General features: G+C 68.0%; 3 protein-coding genes across 4 annotated transcripts; 1 reads left to right on the top strand and 2 right to left on the bottom strand.

The window, feature by feature from the left end:
- Nucleotides 1-2,933: 2,933 nt before the first annotated feature.
- LOC142052001 (uncharacterized) lies at nt 2,934-7,005 on the bottom strand. The gene is given in 9 exon segments (XM_075081860.1): nt 2,934-3,711; nt 3,804-4,084; nt 4,244-4,310; nt 5,398-5,512; nt 5,514-5,646; nt 5,731-5,796; nt 6,085-6,187; nt 6,602-6,655; nt 6,871-7,005. Coding segments are annotated over 9 exon segments (1,659 nt in total). The 3' UTR covers nt 2,934-3,006.
- A 1,114-nt stretch (nt 7,006-8,119) lies between these two features.
- Nucleotides 8,120-16,107, bottom strand: ARFIP2 (ARF interacting protein 2). Of its 2 annotated transcripts, XM_075096691.1 has the most exons (9): nt 16,048-16,107; nt 14,581-14,688; nt 14,328-14,436; nt 12,582-12,692; nt 11,450-11,565; nt 10,725-10,946; nt 10,265-10,422; nt 9,990-10,164; nt 8,120-9,625 (listed from the first exon to the last, which is right to left on the bottom strand). In XM_075096691.1, exons 2-9 carry the CDS (start codon nt 14,677-14,679, stop codon nt 9,470-9,472), a joined length of 1,146 nt encoding a protein of 381 aa, XP_074952792.1. In that variant the 5' UTR covers nt 14,680-14,688; nt 16,048-16,107; the 3' UTR covers nt 8,120-9,469. The 2 variants fall into 2 exon arrangements, with proteins under 2 accessions (XP_074952792.1, XP_074952706.1); XM_075096605.1 differs by lacking the exon at nt 12,582-12,692 and having other exon boundaries at nt 16,048-16,071.
- A 118-nt stretch (nt 16,108-16,225) lies between these two features.
- On the top strand, nt 16,226-17,550 carry TIMM10B (translocase of inner mitochondrial membrane 10B). Its single transcript, XM_075096822.1, has 3 exons — nt 16,226-16,356; nt 16,660-16,755; nt 16,846-17,550. The coding sequence occupies exons 1-3, from the start codon at nt 16,318-16,320 to the stop codon at nt 17,107-17,109; spliced, it is 399 nt and encodes a 132-aa protein (XP_074952923.1). The 5' UTR covers nt 16,226-16,317; the 3' UTR covers nt 17,110-17,550.
- Nucleotides 17,551-18,314: the final 764 nt, after the last annotated feature.

Raw genomic sequence — 18,314 nt, 5'->3', positions numbered from 1 at the left:
GGTCCAGCCCCCCACACGGACCGGCACCGCGCATCCTCGGCCCGGCCCGGCTCGGCGCGGCAGGACTGCGCCAGGGATGGGCAGGGCAGGCAGCTGCCAGACCGGGCCGCACCACGGCGGGGTGCCGGGGGGGACGCGCGTTTTTTACCCCCCGGACTGCGCCGGGACGCCCCCCCGGACGCCCCACTCGGGAACGGCGACGCGTCGCGAGCGACGTATCGCCGTTCCCGAGTCCGCCGTTCCGGGGGGGGTGCCCAGCGTGGGCGTCCGTGGGGGGGAGAGCAGGACCCACCCCCCCAACAGGAATGGTCGGGTCCGGGCTGTGGCTCTGCAGTGGGGGGGGCTCCGGGCGCGCCTCCTGCATCCCGGGGTACCCGGCTGTCGCCACAGCAACCACATCCCGCCCCGCTCCGCCCCCCTCTCAGTGAGGGGGGGTGTCCTGGCTGGGGGACCCCAAAGTGTGCGGGGGGGGGTGCAGTGTGCCTTGGGGGGGGCTGGCACGCGTGCCGCCTGTCCCACCCCCCCACACACCTTGTGTGGACACAGGTGGGGCAGAGCCCACTCGCGGCTTAAATGTGGGGTGCCGCCGGCCCCGGGGGTGCAGGGGGGCGGCACCCCCCCAGCAGTGACATGGGGGATATAGACACGCCCCACCTGCGCAGGGTGTGCACGCGCTCCCGCCTGCACACGCGTGTGTGTGTCCCCATGCCTTCTGCTGCCCTCGGGGGACGCCCCCCCGAGGATCCCCCAGGGCCACCGTCCCCCGCCCGTGCGCCACGCGCCCCGGCACACGCCGGCTCACCTGCCCGTGGGACCCATCCCGCTGCGGCACCAGGCCCCGGGTGGGCGGCGGGAGGGACGGGGGGTCCGGCAGGGTGTCCCCGCGGCCGGGTCTGGCCGCGTCCCGCGGTACTGCTGGGTGCTGGGCGTGGGAAAGGCGCCGGAAGGTGGGCGGTGGCCGTGGACGCTGCGGGCGTGGGGGCCCCGGGGTGCACACGCACACCCACGTGCGAGCGCACGCGCGGCCATGGTGCAGGGCCGGCTGCGCGCCGGGTGCTGGCCGTGGGTGCGGTGGCCCTGGGGGGGGGGGGGCCTGTCCCCAACCGCGTGGCGGAACCAGCCAGGCGGCATTCCTGCCTCACACCACCGCCATCGGCCAGGGCTGTGCCAGGGTCGCACCGCAGCCACAGCCACGGTGGTGGCTGAGTGAGGCCCGGGGGGGGTGACCGGGGCGAAGTCACCCCCCCTCCGGCCACCCTGCCTGCCCTCCACGGCATCGTGACGGGGGTGCGGTGGCCGGCGACGGCCATGGGTGATGATGGTCCTGACTCCACCAAGGCTGTTGACGCCACCTCCCACCATCCTCCTGTTCAAGGCAGGATGTTATGGTTTGGAGGGCTGGACAGCTGGGGTGGGGACAAAACCAGGTTGGAGGGTTGGGCTCAGAGGGTGGTGGCTTATGCTCTGCCTGGAGGCAGGTCACAAAGTGGAGCACCACAAGGACCAGCCCCAGGACCTCTCCTGCTTAACAGCTTCAGCTGGAGATCGCCTTCAACATCTCCAGTGCAGGCACAGAGCGCATGCTTGTCAGGGTCACAAATGACACCAACGTGGGGAGGGTGAAGCACCTCGAGGGCCTTGGGTGGGCGGGAGGAATGAGCTGACAGGAACCGCATGAAACTCAGCAAGGACAAATGCCAAGTCCTGCTCTGGGAAGCAGAGCACCCCTGCAACAGCACAGGCTGGGACTGCCAGGCTGGGGAAGCAGCTCCAGGGCAAAAGTCCTGGTGGTCTGGGCAGGCAGCAAGTGGGACACAAGCTATGATGCACCCTTGCTGCAAGGAGAGCCCAGCAGCACCGTGGCCTATGTGAACAGGGGCACAGCTAGGAGGTTGAAGGCGGGGATTATCCTCCCCTCCGCTCAGCCCTTGCTAAACCACATCTAGACACCACATCTCGTTTTGGGCCTCCAGTAGAGGAAAGACCTTGACATACTGTGGTGAGTTCAGGGGCGGCCACTGAGCCGGTCAGTCTGGAGTCCCTGCCCTGTGAGGAGCTGCTGAGGGACCAGGCCTTGCTCAGCCTTCAGGAGAGAAGCCTGCAGACCTAACAGCAAGCTGCCAACACTGATGGGGAGCTTAGCAAGGAAACAGAGCCCAGCTTTTCACAGTGGTGCACGATAGGAGACAAGAGACCGCATCGGTTCAAATGAGAACTTCAGGCTGGATCCAGGGGAAATTTTTTTCCCTGTGTGGGCCATCCGGTATTGCAGCAGGTTGCTGAGAGAGGTTGTGCAGCCTCCATCCTTGGAGGTTTTCAAGATGCTACTGGATGAGGCTTGAGAGCAGCCTGCTCTGACTCCACAGCTGCCCCTGCTTCGAGCAGGGGGTGTACAGTGCCGGGACCCCCGCACCCCGGGGTCACCTGTCCAGCCTGGGCCCTCTCTTCAGCTCCACTCCCCGTCCCAGGTCACACTCGAGGCTGGATTGGGCCCCCCCAATGGCCACACAGGACCAGCTGCCAGGGTGGGAGAGACCCGCACCGGGGTCCTGAGGCCAGGTCGCGGTGATGGGAGGGCACACACAGGCCCACTGACTGGTTGGGGTAGCCAGCCCGGGCACAGCTCCCACAGGGGACAGGGTCCTGCACCACCTGCCTCCGCGCCGCCTGGCACGGCCAGCACCAGCCCAACAACAGGCGCAGTGACAGGGCTGGCGGAGGGCCTGCTCAGCGAGGACACAGCCACGGGCCAGCCCCAGGGCAGTGCCAAGCAGGGGACGTGGCTGCTGCGGCAGCAGTGCCAGGCGCTGCAGCACGGCCACGGAGCCGCAGCATGGCGGTGGCAGGCAGGGAACTGCAGCTACGGGGCCCGTGGGCAGCAGGGCCAGCACTGTGCTGTGCCGTGCCCGACAGAGCCAGCTGGGCACCACCACGGCCTTGTGCGATGGTGAGGGGCAGCATGGGGCAGCAGGCAGGCCCGGAGCGTGGCCACCACCAGCGAGATCCTCAACATTTATTATCACAACAAACCAGATGGGAGCAGGGAGACGGGGAAGGATAAAACCAGCACCCAGCCAGGCGCCCTGGCAGCCCCTCAGCTGGGAGGGTCCCCAAGCCCCTTCCCGCCCGCGAGGCGCCGGAGGAAGCCAAGCAGGGCAGAGCCCTCGGGGGGGTGGCTGAGGGTGGCTGGGGACACTCCAGCCCCCTTGGGGCCCCACGCCGCTGGAAGAGGCCAGCCAGGTTGAAGAAGGGTGCGGGGCTGGTGGGGGCTGAGGCTGCAGCTGGTGGGGGTGGCTCGGGCAGGTTGGGCTTGGAAAGCCCTCCCTGCCTGCTGGCTGGGGTGCCCAGGGAGGGCTGGTTGCAGCCCCCCACCTCGGGCAGGGCCAGCAGCGTGGGGGTTGTGTGCCACTGCAGCAGGGCCAGGGGGGCTCCGGGCAGCCAGGCAGGACTCTGCAGAGTGGGGGGATCCCGCAGCTGGCGGGGGCTGGGGGCATCATCCCCCCGCGGGGTGGCCAGGCAGGGCTCGGAGATGGGGCATGGGGAGCAGATGCTGGGGCGGCTGGGCTGGGGTGTGAGTGGGAAGGGGCTGTGCCGCCCTGCATCCCCGGGCACCACGTCCCATGTGGAGCATGTGGCAATGGAGTGACGCTTCAGCCGCTCCCGCTCCCGCTGCTGCCACCGGCACTGTGCCTGCTCCCGCGCCCGGTTCTCCTGCAGCGCAGAGGTGGGTTGGGGCCGGCTGGGCGCTGGGTGGCAGAGCCGATAGCAGCCCCGTGGGTACTGGGGGTGTGGGGGGCCCGTACCTGCACGGTGGCGAGGAACCTGCCCGCAAAGCCGTGCAGGACAGAGCACAGCTCCTGCAGGCCGCCGGGCGCCTCGTCCTCACAGAAGAAGTCGAGGGTGGTGGCTGCGGCGTGGTGCATCTGCCCCAGGGCATCCCACGCCCCGCACAGCTCCTCCTCAGCCGTGTGCAGGAAGGGCTGCAGCTGCGGCCCCAGCCCCTCGGCGCCCAGGCTCTGGGCCCCCTCCAGCTGCCCCGCCAGCCGCCGCAGCTCCCCCTCCACCTCCGCCACTTCGATCCTGCGGAAATGCGTGGGTTGCCCAAACCCCACTGCTCCACCCCCTCCACTGTGCCCCCCGCAGCTGGGACCCCTCCTGTCCCCCTGCTCCACCCCCAGCGGGTGCCACCCCGTGGGGCTGGGTCCCCGCTCGGCCCTGGGACATGGGGACACCCTTACCTCAAAGCCGGGCCCCACATGCTGCAGCTTGTGGGGGAAGTCCAGGAGGCTCTTCTCCTCCCTAGCCGCCTCCTGCAGGCGAGAGGGGCAGCAAGCAGCCTCTACCGTCCCCGGGGCACCCCCAGGGCCCTGGCAGAGCCGCCAGCTTGGGAGAGCCAGAGCTCAGGGGGATGGCAGAGGTAATCCCCTGACTCCCTGGAGGGTCCAGGGGGCCAGCCCGGGGCGTGTCCCCCTGGCCAGACACGCTGCCAGGTTGCTGTTGCAGTGACTTGAACCAACACCTGCAACCAAATGGCCAGGAAGGATAAAAACGTCCTCGAAGGCACACAGGGCTTTGGGGGGGGGTGGGAGGTGTGGCAGCGGTGACCGGAGGGTCCAGACCCAGCCAAGGAGGGGGGGGGCCGTGCCAGTGCTGAGGGCAGGAGGGAGAGATGGCAGCAGCGCCGGGTCCCTGCAGGCAGAAGCGCAGCTGCCACTGGGCAGAGCAGGGGCGGGCATGGGAAAAACTGCACTGGAGCTCATCTGCCGGGGAAAACAGCCTCCCCTGTGTGCGGGCAGGGCACGTCCCTGCTGGGGCGGCATGGCTAGCGACCTTGCACAGGATGTGGGAGCCAGATCCCCCCAGGGACATGCTGACACCCACAGCCATGGGAGCCCCAGGCCAGCAGCAGCACCGGGCTATGGGAGGCAGCGGGGACGGCTGTCGGTGGCACACCAGCAGGAGGGAACAGGCGCACGTGGCCGGGCTGGCCCAGGGCCTTCAGTGGCCGGTGGGCAGAGGAGCTGCCGCAGAGCCCAGTGCCCCCCCGGAGCAGCACGGCTCAGCCGGGCCACACTCCCTGTGCCGGCTGGTGGCTGCAGCCCAGGATGGAGCCGGGCACCTCCGTGTCAGCCGCTGCCCAGAGAAGGGCCACAGGGATGGCGGGCAGAGGACAAGGACAGGCCCTGACCATCGCAGCCACATCTGAAGCAGCCCCAAGGGCCAGGGAGAGGAGTGAGGGGGTGCACAGGGACCACCTTCCATTTAGGAACCCCATCAGGGAAACGCCTGCTCCAGACACAGACCCAACGCTCTGCCAAGGTTGAGTCCCCCACAGTAAACCCAGCCCCAGCCCCAGCAGTGCGGGGAGGCCAGATGCTGTGGCCCCACCACACTCACCGTGGCCACGAAGTGCAGCAGGTCCATGCCCGGCACATTGGCCTTGGTGTCGGGCAGCTTCAGGAGTGAGGCGATGTGGAAGCCGGCAACGCTGCCGGCGTAGCCACCCTGGGAGCAGAGCAGGTGAGTCGCCACAGCCCTGCTGCAGCAGCAGGAGTGGGAGGCAGGTGGCTGGCCCCCTGTGCCATGACTCACCGTGTTCAGGTGGTTGCCGGTGCTCAGGATGAGGTGGAGGATGGTGTGCAGCTCCTCACACTCCAGCAGCTCTGGGGACCAGCCAAGGGGTGAGTGGGGGTAGGGATGGTGCCCTTCCACCCCACAGTCCCAGTGCACCCCTCAGTGCCGCTCACCAACGGCAGCGTCTGTCAGGGTCTGGATGGAGTTGTGCAGGGTGTTGAGCTGGGGAAAGAAATCCTCCTTCAGCACCAGCAGCTCCAGGTGCTGAGTGTAGCTGGGGGTGAGCGTGAGGGTGAGCAGGTGTGTGCGCAGGACCCCCCGGCACATGGGACCCCCATGCTGCATGGTACCCCCAGGCTCCCACCTGGGCACCTCTGTCAGCAGCAGCATGAAGAGCTCGGGGTCGGGGAGCTGGCAGGGGCTGCAGGGGAAGGAGCGGAGCTGGGCCACCTGTGGGCAGGGAGGGGTGTCAGGGGGGCCGCTGGGGGAGCCCCCCACCCCAGCCCTCACCTCTGCGGCACTGGGCAGCATCCGGGAGAGCTCCAGCAGCCTCTCCGGCCCATAGGATGCCCCGACGCCCTCCTGGATGTCCTGCACGATCTGGTGGACAGGCCTGGGGGGACACATCAGACACGGGTGACCCCCCAGCCAGTGAGCAGCACTCTGCCCCCCGATGGGGTAGCACCCCCCCGGCGGCCCGCAGACACCCTCCCCATCCCTCCCAGGGGGTCAGATGCCAACACAACCCCTGCAGTGGGCACGTCTGCAGGACCCCGGCGGGGGAAGCAGGTACCTGCAGCGTCCCCCATGCCGGGACCCCTGGGGAAAGGTCCCACCCTGGGCTGGATCGGGGAGACACGGGCGTCTCCTCCAGCCCTCCGTGTGCGGGGCCCGCACTGTCAGTCCCCTGGGGGGTGCAGGTTGCCGGGGGGGGGGGGTGTGGGGTGTGACGCCCGTGGGGGGTGGGACAGAGTCCCGCGGGGGTGTCCGGGGGGTCCCGGGGGGGCAGCTCCGCTCACCGCTTGACCTGCTTGAGGAAGACGCCGAGGGCGAGGCTCCGCTTGGGCTCCAGCAGAGCGGCCTGGGGGGGGGACACAACACGGGACACGAGACGGTCAAGGCACCGCGGGGTACCCCGGGGGGACCCCGGCCCGGAGGGGGGTGTGTCTCACCGCGGGCGGCGGGCGCTGCCCCGGCGCGGCCCCGCGGGGCTCTCGGAAGAGCAGCCGGAGGCGCGGCAGGTCGAGCGGCGGCGGGGCGGCCCGAGGGGCCCAAGACCGAGCGGCGGCCGCGCACCCGCCCCGCGGGCACCGGCTCCCAGTGCAGCGCCCGCAGCCGCCCGCCCTGCGCGGCCGCCGGCGGGGAGGGCGCCGGCGGGGAGGGCAGCGCCGGGGGTCGGCCCCGGGGGCGGCGGCGGCGCGGGGCGCCCATGGCCGAGACGGGACGGGACGGGGCAGGCGGGACGGGGCGGGGGGCTCGCCCCGCCCCCTCGCTGCCCCGGTCCCGGCCCTCCCCAGGACTGCAGCCCCAGCCGGAGCCGCGGCTGGGGAAGGGGAGCCCGGCACCGCTGCAGGCGCCCGGCGGCTGCCCCGCGGGACCCCCCGCGCCCGGCCGAGCCCCCGGTGCTGCCGGCGGGACTGCGGTGACAGACGGCGCCGAGACCCCCGGCAGCAGCGGAGACTCCTTCCGCCCCTGGGGAACGGCCCCCGCCGACCCCTCTCCTCTGGGGTCGCTCCCCAACGGCCGCTACCCCGGCTGGAATGGAATTGCCCGGGCAGCCCGGTACCGATTGCCGCCGGCGTTCCGGGAAGGTGAAAACTGTGGGGGATCAGAGTAGAGGCCCCAGGACCCACAGGACTGTGACGGCAAACAGCCGCAGATGCCCAGGGAGGGCTTTAGGACGAGCAGGAGCCCTCAGCGTCCCCTCCCACCCACCTGAGCCAGGGCAGGGGTCCCTGCAGCACCTCCTGACGCATTTTCCCCTGCGCACTTGTCCAGCTACTTTTTCAAGCCCCGCAGCAAGGTGCCGCACAGCCGCGATGGTCTCTGCAGCACCAGCTGACTGTCCAAACCCGATGATGCCTGGCCGTGTCACAAGGTTCCCTGCCTTTTTGGGGCCTGCCTCCCACCGGCTCCGGGCGGCCCCGTTCCCACCGCAGGGCAGGCCGGGCTGGAGGAGCCCCAAGCTCCCTGAGACATGCTCCTGCGCAGTCGCTGACCTGGGCAAGGCTGTGCACCAGCAGGATCAGGCACTGCGGGTCACCACTCCAGCCCCTGGCCACCACCTCCATACGCAGGGGGCCGAGGGAGCAGAGCCCCTGCAGCTGGGCTGGGTGAACGCAGGGGCTACCCTGCCGTCGGGGCACCTCTGTTGCCTCCCCAGGCCCCCTGGCTCCAGCGCCTGGAGGTCCGCAGCCATCGGGGAGGGGCACCTTGCCTCGCACCCACCACCAGCACCTCCCCAGGCCGTCCCTGCGTTCCCACTGCTGCCAGCCTCCAGCCCAGGGGGCCAGGCTCCCAGCTCTGCATACGCGAGTGACCCGAGTGATCCGTACCGTTTTATTCTGGAGTCTTACAGAAGTTGGGAGGGAAGAGGAGGGTCAGACCTTCACCAGGAAAGGGGAGGGAGTGTCAGATCCAGACATTAAATTACCAAGGATTAAATTAGCAAGAAAAAAACAAACTGTTTTGTCTCAGGAAAGTGCCCAAGTGCTGCATGTGGCCAGGGCTGGAAGCAACACTCAGCTGGAGCAGGAGGACAGAGCGCTCACGCATGGGACGCTGGCCGAGGCCCTGGCACAGCGGCGCATGGCACACACGCCCTCAGCACACGCACACAGACATGCACATGCACCTGCCCAGGGCGCAGCCAGCCTTTGGTCCTTGGTTGGAGTCTCCACAGCTCCCGGTGGCGGCCCTGGCCTACGCATCAGGGCGGGGAGAGGACCCGCGCCCGGCCAGCAGCCACCCACCCACACCACGCTAGCTGTGGCACGCAGGGTCCCCAGCCCCGAGGACGGCCACACCCCGGGCGAGCATGGCTCCAGTCAGGGGACGCACAAGGGAGGAAGGGCAGGCCCTGCCTTGCCATGCTGCGGGGCAGCCGGGGCAGCCCGCCCTGCATGGGGGAGTGTAGTGTGAGGCTCAGGGACAGTGCAAGAGCAGCTGCCCGGGGAACACCAGGGAACAGCCAGAAGGGGGGACGGAGCAGCCCCAAAGCCAGGAGAGGGGGCAGGAGCCCCTGCTGCAGGTGGGAACCCACAGCCACCCTGGGGACAGGGAGGGGATGCAGCCATCCTGGTGCTGCCCCTCCGCAGCTTTGCCTTCATTTGGAAACGAACACTTCTGCCACAGGGCAGGGGTATTCCTGGGCTGGGCCCCAGGGGACTGGGGGAGCAGGGAGGAAGCCCAGCAGGGGGGGTACAGTCCCATCCTGCCCCAGGGGAAGCAGAGGGAGAGCTGTGGAGCATCCCACCCCACACCAAGGTGTGTGGTGGGGTCTGGGGCATGCAGCCCCCCAGAAAGGGAGGTGTCCGCTGCCCCGCAGGGGTGCCAGGAAGCAGGGGGAGCTCCCAGCAGTTGCGCCAGGGGTCTGTGCTAAGGGAGCACAATCAGGCTGGGCAGTGCTGGACCCTGCCCCGAAGGGGAGAGGTGGGACAGGGCAGCCGCAGCTGCTCCAGGCTCCTCTCCCCAGGCAGGACCAGGGTCCCGCTCGCCACCTCCTGCTCCCCCCAGACCAGGACCCCATGCCCGGCGGGCGGCCCCTAGCTGCAGCAGGGCCCCAGCCGCGCCCCCCCCCTTGCCCCACGAGCAGCTGGTCTGGCCCCATGCCAGCAGCCAGAATTCAGGTCCATGGTGCCCCCAGCCAGAGCTGGCAGGGGGTGGCGGGGGCGGCTCACTGCTCCTCCAGCCAAGAGGGCTTCTCAGCACCAGGGGTCTTCAGCTTGATGTTGAACTGCTTGAGGGTCTGCTCCAACTGCTGCTGGTTCCCAGCGAAGTAGGCAGAGATAGCGTTGTGGAAGAGTAGTAGCTGCTTGTGCATCACCTTGATCTGGGAGGAGCATGAGGGGTCAGCTCGCAGCGAGGCGGCCCTGCCACCCAGCAGCCAGAGAAGGGGCAGGGAGCTGGGATGTGACCCCAGCCTTGCACAGGGAGAGGTGGTCAGAGCTGCTGCCACCAGCTCACAAAGGCTGGCCCTGAAAGCCACAAGAAGGCCCCACGGCAGAAGCCACGACAGCGAGAGGCAGGCAGAGACGGACACTCCCATGCCCTTCTGCTCTGGTCCCCTCACAGCTGCCGCCCACCCAAGGACTGATCTCAGCAGGGGGCTGCAAGGCAGCACGGCTGAGGGACAAAACGAGCATGCAGCAGACCCCCGCCCCGCAGCCCCTTCCCAGCCCCACGTCCCTTCCCACCTTGTTCTCCTCCAAGAACTTGAGCTTGATGGCCACATCAGCACGCAGCTTTTCGTACTTGTCCTTGTGGCTCTGGAACTGGCTCTGGGCTGCATCCAGCCGGCACAGGGTGCTGGCATCCCGAGGGCCCATGCTCAGCTCCTCCAGGTCTGTGCGGTACGCATCGTACTCCAGCCTGTGCAGGGACAGCTTGTGTCAGAGCTGCACCACGGCCCCGCAATTCCCCCCAGGATGCCCGACACTACCCCAGCCTGTGGGCCACACCGACATTCTACCTGGCTGTCTCGTACTGCTTGACCGTCATGAGCGTGTCCTCCATGGTCTTGTTCACCAGCGTGTTGATGCTGGAGACAAAGAAGTTGACAGCCCCCAGTAGTGTTTCTCCATTCTTGCAGAGCAGTTTCTGCGTTTCTGCGTTGTAACCAAACTCCTCCTGGGAGAGGAGGAGTCATCAGGGTCCGTACCAGCGAGGCCCACTCTCGCCTCCCATGCCCCCACAGTCAGCCTGGCCCTGAGTGCTCCAAGGAGGTGCTGCGACACAGCCCTTCACACTCTCCCCTGCCCCACAGCCTTCACCGAGCACTCTCATCCCCAACCTCCTCCTGCTTCTTCTCATGCAGAGAGCTGCCCCCCACTGTGGCACAGCCCGAGGCTGATTTGGGTCTCTGAGTCTCCTCCCCAGGCACAAGGAGCACAGGAGAGGCAAGGCACGTGCCATCTCCCCAGCAGGCATACCTGCAGCTCCGGAGACTTCTGGCTGAGGTCAGCAAAGGCATCCCCCAGGGCGTGCTGTGTCTGCACCAGGCTGTAGAAGTGGTTGGTGAAAGCCCGTGCAAGCTGCAGCACACACTCATACTTGCGCTTCGTCTCCCGGAGCAGCTCAATCTGTGTCTCCAGCTCCAGGTCCACAGTGCGTGAGCCCCGGCCAAACCGCTCTGAGATCAGCTGCTTGGTACACTGCGGGGTGAGGGAGGATGGCGTCAGGAGGCCCTGGGTCCCTGGCCGATGGGGAGGAAGTGCTCCTTGCTGCTGCGGTAGTGGGGAGCTGCAGAGCCATCCCCACAAGTTCTGTGGGGAGATCTCAGGACATGTCCTCCACCTCCCACTGCTCCTTCACTCCTAGTGCAGGGGCAGCTTGACCCTCAGCCTGCTGCAAGCACCAGCAGTGAGCCGGGCCATGCCGACGGTCATAGAATGCCCTGAGTGGGAAGGGACCCACAAGGACCATCAAATCCAACTCCTGTCCCTGCACAGGACAACCCTAAATTCACACCACATCCCTGAGGGCCTTGTCCAAGTGCTTCTTGAACATCACTAGGCTTAGTGCCGTGATGCCTCCCTGGGGAGCCTGTTCCAGTGCTCCACCACCCTCTGGGGGAAGAACCTTTTCCTAATACCCAACCTAACCCTCCCCTGGTATATCTTCCTGCTATTCCCTCAGGTCCCTGGAAGCAGCTCACCTTGTACGTGTTGATACCCCATTTCTTGACAATGTCAAACTTCTCCACGGCGATGCCACGGACAACCTCCTCTCCTCCGACGGCCGGGCTGGGGTGGGGCTGGTGCAGCCCAGAGCCTGGAACAGACACAGCCCCACACGGCATTGGCTCAGCAGGGCAGCAGCACCTGCCAGGGCACAGCCCAGGCTGCTCACCCAAAAGCAATGGTGCCTTCACAGTGGGGTGCTGCAGCTGCGCCTGGAGGACCGAGGGCATGTCAAGGAGCGCAGGACCACAGGGGGCTGAACTGGGACTTGACAAAGCCCGTGCACAACAGAGTTGTGGCCCAGTAAGCACCCAGCCCTGCCTAGGAAGCTGCCACTGTGCCTGCCGTGGCACAGCACTGGGCACCTCGCCCCGCTCTGGCCCAAGGCTGGAGCAGCTCTCCCCTGCCAGCAGCGAGGGCATGAGCTGGCTGCATTAGCGGGCTCCAGCTGGTCTCGCACTGTGCATGCCCGTTAACGGGCTTGCAGACGTCGTGACCTGAGGCCTCGTGCATACAGCAGGGAACCTGCTCCTATGGGCCCTTCCAGAGTGGCCCCAGGCAGGGCCCTGGCGTTGGCAGCCACAGGGGAAGGCACCGACCCCAGCCTGGTTGTAGGAGCTGGTAGGACCTGGCCCCGGGGTGCCCTGTCGCCAGCCCAGCCACCTCTGCTCTTGCAGGCAGGGCCCCAGTGCTCCTCACAGCCCCGGGCAGCCTCCTGCCCGACCCCCCTCGACACTGAGCAGGCCAGAGGAGAGAGAAGGCAACCAGCAGCACCCAGGGGAGGCACAGCCTTGAGCTCCTTTATGCAGGAATGATCTCTCACAGTTGGGCACCGCCTGGGTCTCACCTTCGAGCCACGCAGGGACCTGTCAAGTGCTGTCCTCTCCCCGCCAGCACCAGGACCGAGACCTGGCTGCAGCTGCTGGGGAGGCGAGTGCTGGGAAGCTCTTCCTCCTGTGGCAGCGGGCTTGCCAGCCTGCAGCCACATCTCTGTGGGGGTGCCCTGAGGGACCCCAGCACTAACCAGGCACCCTAACCCAGGGTGAAGAGCCCAAGCCCAGGCGGGGGGTCCGTGGAGAACCAGCCGGGGCTGTGCGGCCGCAGTACCTGCTGAAGCACCAGCCTGGTTGGCCATCCTGCTGGCGGCAGATGCACTGGGGGAGACGGATGGTCCTCGGGGTGGGTGAGGTTGGACAAGACAGCCTGGAAACGGAGGGGCTGGCGGGTGTTGAGCAGAGAGGGGCAAGAGGAGATGGGGTGGTGTGATGGGCATGGGGGCAGGAACAGCCAGGACAGAGGATGAGTGTGCGGATGGGACAGCAGCAGGGGAGAGCAACGGGAGCAGATGAGTGTGATGTGAAATCAGAAGACACGGCTGGCTGCCAGACAGACACCTCCCGCCCTAGGCGCTCCCTCCCCACTCCCTCCCTCCTGTCAGCTGGTGTCGTCATGCCCTGTGAGCTGGACAGGCCTGGCGTGACAGAGACAGGGGGATGGCAACCATGGCACACACCTCCTCCTGCCAGCCACTCGTGCTGCTCTTCGGCAGAGCAGGCTGGGAGCAAGCGCACACGTGCCCTCTGCCTGTGCAAATCCACTCACTCAAGCCGTGCATGGAGCGGCTGGGGTTGAGCACCTGTCTGCTGCAAGAGACACCTGGGGCAAGAGTTGGGGGACAGAGGCTTGTGTGAAACAGGACCAGGAAGGACACGGGGTGAGGGAGGTGGCCAGAGCCAGAGCTGCCCCAGCAGTGCTGGCTTGGCCCAGCCCAACACCACCGATGCTCACCATGGACACACTGGGCCATCGCTGCCCCTGCGCCTGGCAGGGCCCTGGGGGGTGCAGGGACCACCAGGGCCCCAGGCTATGGTACACCTGCCCACACTGCTGCCTGGCAAGCAGGACGCTCGCAGCCAGGCCTTGCCATCAGGAGCACCTGCAACCCTGGGACTGGCCTGAGCAACAAGAAGAGGAAATAAGTGGAGAGTGGGGTGCTCAGAGCCACCCCACCCCCGTGGGCAGGCCATCCCCAGTCCTTGCTGCACAACCGCTGGCACCAGCACATCCCCAGAGGTCCCTATTCACCCAGGGCTGGAGAAGAGGTGGGACGCCAGTGTCTTTCCCCACCACTGGAGGAAAGACCCAACAACTGCCCGGCCCCAGCAGGGTGCGAAGCCCAGGTGCCACAAGCCATGGCCTCAGGGGTGCCCCCGGCTGACGGAACAGACTCTGCCCAGCAGGAGGCCCCAGCGAGAGGGGAGTGCCGGTGGCCCAGTCCTCCCGCAGCGCCTCCCTGTAAGCTACCCTGCGCAGGGAGCACCAGAGGAGCAGGGCTAGAGGGGCAGCAGCCCCCACCCTGAGGCAGCCAGGCTCTGCCAGGGCCATGTGTCTGCCAGCCCAGCAGCAGAGCCCCAGCCCAGCATGAAGAAGGGGAAGGAGCTGCCTTGTGCTGGCAGGAGCTGCTGTCCTGGGAAGGAGGCATTGTGCCAAATGGCCAGGCCAAGGCAGAACCACACGTTGGGACCAGGGAGGGCATGCGCTGCGGGGCCCAGGTGACAGCCCAGCTTGAGTCGAGGCACAACAGAGCTTCTGCCCGTGGGCCCACACCAGACCCCCCTGCCTGGCACCACCACGGGCCGTGCCCTGGCAGAGGGACCAGGCTCCCACGCCCAGCAGCTCAAGCAGCATGCCTCCTTCCCTGTAGACTCCAGCATCCCAGCAGGGAGCTGGAAGGTGGCGAGGTGAGCTGTGCCCTCCTTCCCAGGATGGAGCCCAGGACACGCAAGGAGCAACACTCCCTTGGCAGGCAGCCCGAGGCCTGTCCACATGAGCCTGCGCCACGGCCCAGCCTACCTTTGATGGTATTGGTGGGGATGATGCCTTCGGCTGTGCCCCCATAGCCGCCAGAGACGATGCTGGTTTCATTGAGGTTGGGCCCCGACACCATCACCTGCTGCAGGTCCTGGAGCGGAGGGAGGAGTGCAGGCAGCTGAGGCGCAGAGCCAGGATGTGTGGCCCGGATGCAGTGGGCCTGGGGCAGAGCAGCATGGCCCGGAAAACAACACCCGGGGGTCTGGCACATCCCCACCTGGCCTCAGCTACAAACCTGCTCCAAGCCGTCATCCTCTGGCAGGCTGCCCGTGTCCCCATTGCTGCTGATGGGGATCTCCATGGTGGCAGCCTTGCTCATGATCCCGTCCGACATCCTCAGGGCCTGCAAGGACACAGATGCACTGCTGGAGCCTGGGGACCAGGCAGAGACAGAGACCACCCCCTGTGGCCAGCATCGCAGGGTGCTCAGCCAGTCAGGGAAACCCCGGGCTTCCCAGGCCAGGACCCCGCAGGGCCAAGGCTGAGCTCCCGACAGAGAGTAGGCAGAGGAGAGCAGACAGCTAGTCCTGTGCTGGCAGCTGCTCACACCGAGCAGCCTCTGCGGCCACGGCACAGCAGTCCCTCGGGATGTGCTGCCTGGCCCTGCCTGAGGCCTCCTGCCTCCACATCCCAGAGAAGCCAGCCCGAGCTGCTGCTCACAACCCTGCAGCATAGCCGCCACATTCCCTCCCACCCCCACTTTGGCCCGCAGCTCATGCCTTTTGGAAACAAGATGTTCTCCCCTGCCCCTCACTAATCTCCGGGGCGCAGCAGTGGTCCATCTGTGCCGGCTGGGCAGCAGACCCTACCCCAGCACAAGTGGGGCTTTGCGACACAGCAGCTCCTGGCCCAGAGTCCGTGAGGAGGGAGCCAAGAGCCACGTCCACAGGCTGGCCGCGCACCGGCGGGGGGAGCAGCGAGGGCCCCACTGTGCCCAGACCGGTCCGGCCACATTCCAGGGCAGGCGGCGCCAGGCACCTGCACAGGGCCGCCCCCCCCCGGGTCCGTTAGGTTGGTGCCCGCTCCGGACGGGATGCGGCCTCACCACCGGGGCCCCAGAACCGGGTCCTGCCCTGGGGGACACTGCCTTGCCTGGCCCCACTGCCCCAGGTCACCCAGGACACCCCCCACCAGCCAGCTGTCCTGGTCCTGGGAGGGGGGGAAGCGGGGAGTGACCCTCACGGCGGCCCGGCTCCGGGAGGGGGGGAAGCGGGGAGCGACCCTCACGGCAGACCCCGCGGCTCCGGCGCCGGATGGGACGAGGCTGGCGGCCGCACAAGGGGGAGGCACGGCCGGGGCCAGGACCAGGGCCCGGGCCCGGACCAGCATCAGGACACCCACCGTTCCCGGCCCTGAGACCAGGCCGCGCCCGGGACCGTCACCCCCAGGGGGAGGCGGGCGGTGTGGGGGGCCGGGGCCGTGCGGGGTCGCCAGGGGCTGCGCCCATCCCGGGGGGCGGCGCGGTAGGGCGGGCCCGGAGCGCCTCGGGCCGCCTACCCGCTGGCTCGGGGGCGGGGGGCGGGGGGAGAGGAGGACACAGACCGACCCAGGGGTGCGCAGTCCCGGCCCGCCCCGCCGCTCTGACCCCGGCACGGCCGCCCCTGGCAGCCCCCGCCAAAGCGGCCTATGAGCGCCCGGTCCCGGTCCCGGTCCCGGTTCGCCCGGCCCACCCCGGCCCAGCCCCGGCCCAGCCTCCGCCCACCTGCGCCGCCGCCGCCGCCGCGGCCCGGCCCGCCCGGAGCTCACAGCCCCGCTGGCCTCGGACCAGGACGCGCCGGAAGCCGCGTTATGTCGCGGGCAAGGGCCGCCGGGAGGCGAGGCGAGACGGGCCGGACGTGGCGTCAGCGGTGTGACGGGCACGCCGGGCGGAAGTGGGGCGGAAGTGACCTTCCGTCCGAGAGCGCCGCCTGAGAGGGCGGGCGGCGCGGAGCGGCCCCGCCGAGGGTGGCCGGGCAGGGCCGAGTTCCGCGGCATGGAGTCGGGGGCTGAGCACCAGCAGCAGCTCCGCAGCGTGAGGGCGGGGGCTCGGCCGGGGGCGGTGGGGGCTTGGGGGGGCGGGGCGCTGGGGGCCGGGTCGGCGGGGGGTCCCGGGGAGCCCTGATGGGTCCTGGGGGGTCTTGGGGGTCCCGGGGAGCCTTGATGGGTCCTGGGGGGGACCGTGGGGGGGTCTCGGCGGATCCCGGGAGGGCCCTGACGGGTGCTGAATGGTCTCGGGGGTCCCTGGGGGGCCCTGACGGGTTCTGGGGTGTCCCGGGGGGCCCTGGTGAGTCCCGGGAGCCGGTGTGAGCGCGCGGCGGTGCCACCTCCCTTCCAGCTGCGGGACTTCCTGCTGGTCTACAACCGTATGACCGAGCTCTGCTTCCGGCACTGCGTCTCCAACCTCAACTACCGCCTGCTCACCGGCCGTGAGGTGAGACGGGGTCTGGTCTGGTGGGCAGCCCAGTGCACGGGGTGGTGGGCCATGGGAGCCCCCAGCCACCCTGATCCCCCGCTCCCGCAGGAGAGGTGCCTCGACAGCTGCGCCGGGAAGCTGGTTCATTCCAACCACCGCCTGATGAGTGCCTACGTGGCGCTGATGCCCTCCATCATGCAGCGCCGCATCTCCGACTATGAGGCCAGCATAGCTCCTGCATCCCAGGACTCTGCCCAGGCGGGATTGGCGGCACCCACAGCCCTGCCGGGGGCTGGGGCACCCCCAGCCTCTTCTGACCCACCAGTGGGCCCCGCTGCACCCTTGCAGCGGGCTCCAGGTGCTGGCACGTAGCACGGCTGTTGTCCTGAGTCACACCTTCCGACGGCAGCGGCGGGTGGAGTGGCTGCATGATGGACCCAGGCCCTGCGTTACCTGCAGGAAAGGTAACTTCTGGGTGCTGTGGCACAGCCTGGGCCTCTGCAGGCTGCTGTTAGTCCTGGTCTGGAGCAGCAGATCCACTCTGCACTGAGACCCGGCCTTGCAGGTCTGTGTCCTCTAGAGCATTGGCATCGAGGGCCTCCTGGCAGCAGTAGGTCTCTTCTGTGCCTGGCACGGCAGAGGGCACAGGGGGCACCGAGAAAGAAATTGCAGTGCCTGCCCTTCTGCGGGGGGTGGTTCCCCCCCTGAACTCTACCTAAACAGCCCCGGCGCTGGGCTTCCCTGCTCCAGGCCTGGGGTTCTTGTATTTCTAGGAAACAGTTTCCTACCGCTAATAAAACATCTCTTCATTAATGTCTTGCTGCTAACGCATCATGACGGTGAGCAGCGCCCTGGTCCCACCAGCCCCTCGTGCCCAGTGCGCCCTGCGGGGGCAAGGGCTGCCCTCCCCATGGCTGAGAGTTGGCATCGCTTATTCCAGGAGCCATTTTGTCCCCACTTTGGCTGTTGGCATCAGAACAGCTGTGGGTCACAGCTCTGCAGGTACTTGCCATTCCTCCCAGAGGTAGGGGAAGCGTCCTTGTGGAGCATAGCCAGGTCTGGCACTCGGCACGGCAAGGAGGCGTTGGGGGTGGCTGAACTCGGTGAGCTGTGGAAAGAGGCTGGTTCCCCCTGGCTGTGTGACAGATACGAGACTGCGGCGTTCCGGGCCTTGCCAGGTGCAGCCACAGAGGCCGAGCGCATCCCTGGGAGGTGCATGGCACTCAGGCAGCGTTGGTGATGGGTGCAGAGCACGCAGGGCACTGCCTCTGCTGGCGCCCACCTGAGCACCCAGCACTTGCCTGGACCTGACTGGCACAGGCGGCTGTCTCTGGCTCCTTTCTCGCTGGTGCCAACCGACGTGTGTTGGTGGAGTGTGGGCACTGGGTGCCTGCGCTGGCGGTCTGCCTGGGAGGTGTCCCAGGCCATGCTCCAGCCCCAGACCCACATGCCTGTCTGCAGGCTGCTCGGGCTGGGAACCGGCCTCAAGGGACAGCCACCGAGCTGAGCAGAGGACTCATGGAGAATGCTCGCCTGGAAATACTTTAATGCAAATGTCCTTGAAGCTGTAGGTCCTG

Source organism: Phalacrocorax aristotelis, chromosome 1 (genome assembly GCF_949628215.1).
Source record: "Phalacrocorax aristotelis chromosome 1, bGulAri2.1, whole genome shotgun sequence".
NCBI lineage: Eukaryota > Metazoa > Chordata > Aves > Suliformes > Phalacrocoracidae > Phalacrocorax > Phalacrocorax aristotelis.
Note: the sequence above shows the minus strand (reverse complement) of the source record. Positions and strands in the feature narration are given on the sequence as shown.